This window comes from Aptenodytes forsteri, unplaced genomic scaffold, assembly GCF_000699145.1.
Source record: "Aptenodytes forsteri isolate BGI_AS27 unplaced genomic scaffold, ASM69914v1 Scaffold230, whole genome shotgun sequence".
Lineage (NCBI taxonomy): Eukaryota > Metazoa > Chordata > Aves > Sphenisciformes > Spheniscidae > Aptenodytes > Aptenodytes forsteri.
In genome coordinates, this window is record NW_008795711.1 from 510,115 (window position 1) to 516,907 (window position 6,793).

At 59.5% G+C, this 6,793-nt stretch overlaps 1 protein-coding gene across 1 annotated transcript in view; it reads left to right on the plus strand.

Annotated features, from left to right (window-relative positions):
- The window catches only part of MEF2D (myocyte enhancer factor 2D), a gene marked incomplete at its 3' end in the record, with an annotated part of 53,473 nt that overhangs the window by 34,085 nt on the left and 12,595 nt on the right, over positions 1 to 6,793 (plus strand). Inside the window, 2 exon segments of the mRNA XM_019473163.1 lie at positions 2,497 to 2,707; positions 5,566 to 5,622. Of these exon segments, the coding sequence (XP_019328708.1) occupies positions 2,497 to 2,707; positions 5,566 to 5,622 (268 nt within the window).

Below are 6,793 nucleotides of genomic sequence, written 5' to 3' on the forward strand. Positions count from 1 at the left end.
TGCTCGCAGCTCTGCTCTGTGACAGCGCCCAGCCCTCCGGGGTGGGTTTAGTGCAGGATTAGCTCCTGCGAGCCTTGGCTCTGCCTCGTCCTCCTGGAGGTTCCTCCCTGGTTTCACTAGTGGGGGGCAGGTTTCCACCCCACCAGGGCTCGCGTGGGGTGGGGGTACGGCCCCAGCTGGACGCACATCCCGCCGGTGCCTGGCACAAGCCCTGCCGCCGGTGCAAAATAGGTCAAAAAGCCAGCAGAGCTTTACCCTTGGTGCAAAACAACCTCGGAAAGCAGGGACTGCTTAGCATCCGTATTTTTCTGCTGCAAAGGGAAGGCTCCAAGCAGGCTTCCATCACCGGAGGCAGCATCCAGACGTGCCATAAAGGAACAGTCCGTGCCCTCAAGTCATTTCAGCTGGTGGCATTCAGGTGCTGGGTGCTTTGTAGTCAGGGCGTAGCATCTGGCTCCCCCACTAAACCTCCCCGTGCAGCAAGGGACTGAGTGATGCAGGTGGAGCGCGTGTGGTTGAAGAAGATGCTTTTCCTTTTTAACCGGCTGGATTGGTTTTGTGTGTGACAAGAACTAACCAGATTCAGCAGCCGAGGAAGCTTAACAACAGCCTTGTTTGCTAAAGAGAGGCCTCGGTGTGGCTTCTGCATTTGGTGTTTGTAATCGCTTTTAATGAAAACAGAAATCGTTGAGGTTTGGCTGATGTGTGCATCTTCTCCCCCAGGTTTTGGACTGATGTGCAAGCCGCCTTCCCTAGTTGTGTCTTCCCTGGGGCAGGGGGGGGGGACCTGGGACCACTTAGCTGGTGGCCTGGGTGTGCATCTTGCTGCACGTTGGGGCAGCATCAGCCTGACGCTTGTTTGAAGGTGCAATGGGATAGATACAGATTAAAAGCAAAACTCTGCTCTCTGGTTGGTGTATCAACCTCCCAGCTTTATCACGGCGTTGCTTAAGATGCGATGCACGGGGGTTAGCTTTTCCCTTCCTTTCCCGGGAACGTGCACGCACGCAGACGCGTTTGCAGTGATTTATTACACAACGCTGCTTCGGTGTTCATGCAGCGCCCAAGAAACCTTCCCCCTCCCGGTTTTGCAGCCGTGCAGAATAAGCTCCCCGGGGCCGAGCAGAGGGAGGGCTCTGCGTTACAGCTCTCCCCGGCAGCGTGTAAAGGTCTGGGAAACGCCGAGCCCGGTCCCTTTGAACGGCGGGCTGGCGGCCCCCAGAGCGGTGCCGCAGCGCAGGCTCAGAGCCGACGTCCTCTGAGCTTGGCTGCAGCCACGGGATATCTCTGAAGGACGGGATGCCCTTGAGAGGCTCTGGTGGGCAGGGTTTCCAGCAGCGAGGCGTGGGTGAGCACCGTCCCACTCCTTCCTCCCATCCTCCCCTCTACCCCAAAAGAAAATCACCCATCTAGGTGGAGATTTCTGGAGGGGAGGGGGCCACAGGGTAGCAGCCCCCCCCCAGCTGCAATTGTGGGGGATGCTTGGCTCCCTCTGCCCTCGCCGGTGCAGCCTTGCGGGGTCCCAGCTCCGGCCCCACGACGGTCCCATCCGGCGCTGGGCTGCTCTGCCTCTCCAGCCCTGAACAAATTAAAGTGGGACTTTAGCAAAGCCCCTGCTAAAGCCTCTAAGCAGGTGCCTGCTCCTGTTAACGAAGAGTAAATCGGTGACATAAGACAGACGGCTAGGATAATCGTGGCGAGTCTGGCTCCAGCGGGGACGCTGGTAGGTGAAGCTGGTCCTCGACCTACGGCCAAGGATATAGCTTTAGCAATGCTCCTGAATCCCTGGGGACAGCTCCTCCTCCTTCCCAGCAGCTCCCGGAGGTGCCAGGATGGATCCCAGTGTCACCCAGGGGCTGCGTGGAGCAAAACGAACCTTTCCCAGATGCTCAGCCACTGGCAGCAGCGCCAGCCCGAACTGGTGATCCACTGCCGGCTCTTTGGGAGGGCTCTTCCCATCCCACCGGATGAGGAACGGCCTCATAAAATCCCTGCAGGCTGCTTGGCCTCTGCGGTGGGTTGAAAGGCAGCACCGAACTCAGCCGCTCTCGGTGCTGGCCGGGGCAGGCCACCATGCTGCTGCCCGCCTTGATGCTTCGGGGTGTTTCCAGCCACCTCTCTGCAGGCTGCCCTGAAAACACAGGGGGTAAATAAATACGGCCTGAAAATGAGACCAAAGCAACTAGTTGCAAAGCTTTGATGTGTCCGGGTGGACAGCCGATTGCTCTTCCTGGTCTTCCCCGGTAGGGTCCGGGCTCTGGTGCATCCCTTCGAGATGCCAGCATGGGCAGGGTGCAAGCACAGCAGTGCAGGTCAGCAGTGAACTGGGGGCTTGGGGGGCCTTGGACTGTTCCCCCTTTTTCAGCAGCGGGTTGTTGCTGTTGCTGTGATGCAGGATCAGGCCCGCTCTTCCTCAGAGCCTGCAAAGCAAGGAACTTCACCCCTGCTCCTTGCCCGACGGCGCCTGCTCCCCTTTACCCCCTGCTCTCTGTTCAGTCCGCAGTGCCCGCTCCGAACTTCGCCATGCCCGTGACGGTGCCGGTGACCAACCAAAACACGCTGCAATTCAGCAACCCGGGCAGCTCGCTGGTGACCCAGTCCCTGGTGACCTCCTCGTTGACGGACCCCCGGCTCCTCTCGCCGCAGCAGCCGGCACTGCAGAGAAACACCGTGTCCCCGGGGCTGCCACAGAGGCCGGCCAGCGCAGGTGAGCGATGCCATGACCCTTCGCATCCCCCTACTCCTCATCCTCCCTGCAAGAGCTTTGCTGGGTGTGCAGCACCGAGCACGGGGCATCCCGGGAGGCGGGAGACACCCCTGCTGCCTCCATCCCCTGCCTGGGGGCAGGACACGTCCCTGCATCTGTGGGTGGCAGGAGCAGCCTGGAAGGGTTGTTGCCCATGGGTGCTTGTTCCTGCCCTCCTGCCAGAGGTTGATGCCCCCAGTTTGTGCCTTGGCCTCAAATTGGGGAGGCCCCCCCCCCCCCCCCAACCTTACCAAGGTCTTTTCGAGAGCCGGATCCCTGCAGGGCTCTGTTTCGAGGTTGGGCAGCGCAAGGAGATGAGTCACCTGGCGCTGTTCCCAGGCTTGGGGGTGGCTGCCGGCATCCCGCTCGCCGGTGGCACTCCGGTGACACGGGACTGCTGCCTAAAAAGGGCTTTTCTGAGTCGGGCTGTGCTGGCTGCAGTTGGTCGCCGAGCTATTACTCATGCAGATCTGCTGACAGATCGGAGGGAGCAGTCGTTTCCAGCGGGGACCGGCGATGGGTGGCAGAGGGCAGGTTGGGGGAGAGGAGCTTGTCACCCATGTCCCTTGCAGTGGTGGTGGGGGAACGACGATGTGTGACCACAGCCCGGCTCTCCTGCAGTGCAATCATAAATAATAATAGCGTGCAGAAAGCCTCTGCCTGCTATTTTGGTTGTCACAGATGGTCTGTAAAAATCGCACAGGCTGCAAATGGCAGAGCCGGTGACTGTTGCCGCCCGGAGATCTGGGCGGTGGGCACTCGGCTGCAGCCCCCAGGGCTGTGAGAGCTCAGGGTGGACTTTGCAAAGGGGCTGGGGGGGTGGGAGAAGGGCTGGGAGGTGCCTCCAGAAGCAGGTTGGGTGGCTGGGTCAGAGCGAGCAGGAAGAGGTGCCTGGGCTGGGATGCAAAAGGAGCCGTGGTTCGAAGCCAGCTTGTTTGCTTACTGCTCGCTCCGCATGGTCTTGGGGATGGCTCAAAGTGCTCAGATAGCAGGACAAGGCCCCCAGACCTCAGGGAGAGGGGCCTTTCTGCTCTAGGACTGGTCCAAAGTGCAACATCTCACCCCAGGCTGGGCGGCAGAGCCCTCCTCGGGCACGGACAGCCGTAGCTCCAGCTGCAGGGATCTCCCCTGCCCTCTCGCAGGCCCCTCTGCCGAAAAAAAAAAAAAAGAGACTTCGCTGTAATGCAGAATCCGCTGGAGGCTCGCCGTTTCCATCTCGCTCGCTCGCCGTTCGTTTGAAGGGGGATAATTTCGCGGTTGCGAGTGCAGAGGTGTTCCAAGTCCGGCCATCTGCGTCTCATTCCTTCGCTGTATGCAGAATCCGCTGGAGGCTCGCCGTTTCCATCTCGCTCGCTCGCCGTTCGTTTGAAGGGGGATAATTTCGCGGTTGCGAGTGCAGAGGTGTTCCAAGTCCGGCCATCTGCGTCTCATTCACTCGCTGCCTGGGACACGGAAGAAATCCTGTTTATAGGAGCCAGGCCCTTGCATGTTAGAAGAACCTTTTTTTTTTTCCTTAATTTTTTTTTTTTTTTAGCGGTGCACTCGAGCTGAGAGCAGAGCGCTGCAGAGTTGTTTCCAAAGCAAACGCGCAGCAGAGCGTTGGGTCGGTATCTCGGTGCTGGCTGATGCCGTCTGCTCGGGGATCTCGCGGGAGAAGGGCGGCCAAGGGGGTTTACGGGGCTGGGGACAAGGTCGGCATCACTCACCCAAGGAGATGAGCCCGTTTCGGCAGCGCTGGGGTCTGGGGTGCAAGTGGGGTCTGGCAGCAGGGCACAGGCAGGGTCCCTCCTCCGGGACTTTGCATCCCCATCCCTTGAAGAGAGGATGCTGCGGTGCCGCGGCTGCCATGTTTTGGGGTCACCTTGCCCTTTTTCAAGCTGTAAAATATTTTTGGGACCACCGCCATCCCCGATCATGCTCCCACGTGGGGAGCAAACGCGCTTCCCTGCATGGCAGCGGCTCAGCCCTCCAGCACTCCTCCCGCTTTCAGGGGCTCGCTGCAATCCCAGACCCAGAGCTGGGGGCTGGAAAAAAGGTTTCTGTCTCACGTTTCCCCATCTGGGGTGAGAAGGGTTGGGCAGTGGTTAGAGGTGGGGTTTGGGATCGGAGGCTCCTCGTTCCCCTGCCCAAGGCTCCGGGATGACTGTGGTTGCAGCTCCAGAGCCTCCGTGCCAGCTGTTGGCCGAAATCACCGCCCGCGGCATGGCCAGGCAGCCCCGGGCTGTGAATAGGTGGCTTTCAGAAATAACTCAATAACAAGGCAGAAAAAAATAAAATCTGTTTGCAGGCGAGGCAAAACGTTCAGTTTATTGGGGATAAAAAGGCCTCTGGTACGGTTTTTCCCGGCACAGCGGGGAGCGGCGGCGCTTTCCAAGCGTTGGGACCATGGGAGGCCGAATTGTAGCAGCGTCCTGGCAGTGCGCGGGGATGGTTTCCATTCGGTGCGAACATTACAGGGCAGATAGTGTTTCACGTCTTGCTGCTGGGGCTCTCTTCCCTGGCAGCACCGGCCCCGTGTCCCCCAAAGGGGGGCTTGGAATAAAATAGCCGCAGTGTTTTCCAAGCCACCTCCTTTGGAGCGGGATCCTGTGCTGCCTGGCTCCTGCCCAAAGGAAACGGATCTGCCTGGATAATGTTTCCCAACCTGATCAACAGGAATGCTGCTCATTTTGCCCAGGACTTTCTCCCTGGGAAGGCAACGCCGCTCATTTTCCTCTGCCTTCCTCCCTTATGCTCCCCCTCTTCCTCCCCCCCAAAAGGAGGGATGCTCACCCTGTTTCCGAGCGGACAGTGACCCCGTGTTTCCAATTGCTTTGCAGGGGCGATGCTCGGGGGAGACCTGAACAACACGAATGGAGCCTGCCCGAGCCCCGTGGGTAAGTGAGGAGCTGCTGCCTTTCGGCAAGTGGTGTGGGCGCCGGGGCCTGCGCCCTTGGCTCTGTTTGCCCCTCCTTAACTTTGGTTTCCCCACGCATAACATAGGATTTTGCTTTGCCATCGGTCGATGGAAAAGCGCTAGGGAAGATTTTTGCTGCCGTTGGCAGCGGGAGGGTTTGGCACGTGGAGCTCCAGGCCAGTGCCTTTGCTGGGGGCTGCTGGTTTCAGTGGAGACCCCAGAGACGGAGGCAGGAGAGGGGTGCGTGTCCTGGGGGCCAGCATCTCCCCTGGGTCTTGGGTCTTCGGAAGAGCCGCAAATCAAGGGGCCGACTGAGATGGCCACTGAGGACCATGATTTGGGCAGCTCTGGGTTTAGGTCCCCGTGCTGCAACCAGTTCCTCCCCTGACCTCGGGTGAGTCACTTAACACCTGATTCCTCGTTGCGCTTGGGCCCTATAAAGGAACTTTACTGCAAGGAAAAAAGCTCATTAAGGTCCCTTTCCACTGCGAGAGCCTCAGTGCTAACGAGTCTCAGACCTTGTGGCTTAGCTCCCCAGCTATAAAATGCGGGTTTAGGTCCCCGTGCTGCAACCAGTTCCTCCCCTGACCTCGGGTGAGTCACTTAACACCTGATTCCTCGTTGCGCTTGGGCCCTATAAAGGAACTTTACTGCAAGGAAAAAAGCTCATTAAGGTCCCTTTCCACTGCGAGAGCCTCAGTGCTAACGAGTCTCAGACCTTGTGGCTTAGCTCCCCAGCTATAAAATGCGCTAATAATACCTCCATCCCTGCGGTCTGCCTCTGCTGTCTGCAGGGTGAGGTCTTTGGGGCCGGCGCTTGCGTAGGTACAACCCAAAAGCCAGCGACGGCTCCAGGGTCCCACTGGGAAGCAGCTGCCGCTACCGGCACCGCTGCTGCAGGCTGGGGCAGGGCGGGCTGCAGTCCAGGGCTTAGCGGGGTGGATGCCGTCCATCCCCAGGCGAGGCGGAGCGGGGAAGGCAGCCTTGCACCAGGAGCCTGGCTGATCACCCCCTTGGGGGCTTTTTGTGGTGGGGCTCCAGCCGACAGCACGGAGGAGGAGTGTGGAATTTGGCGTTGCCCCAATTAAAACTAAATTAAAACCACCGGTTGCGCGGACGGGGCTGGTCCAGACACGGTTCTGCAGCAACAC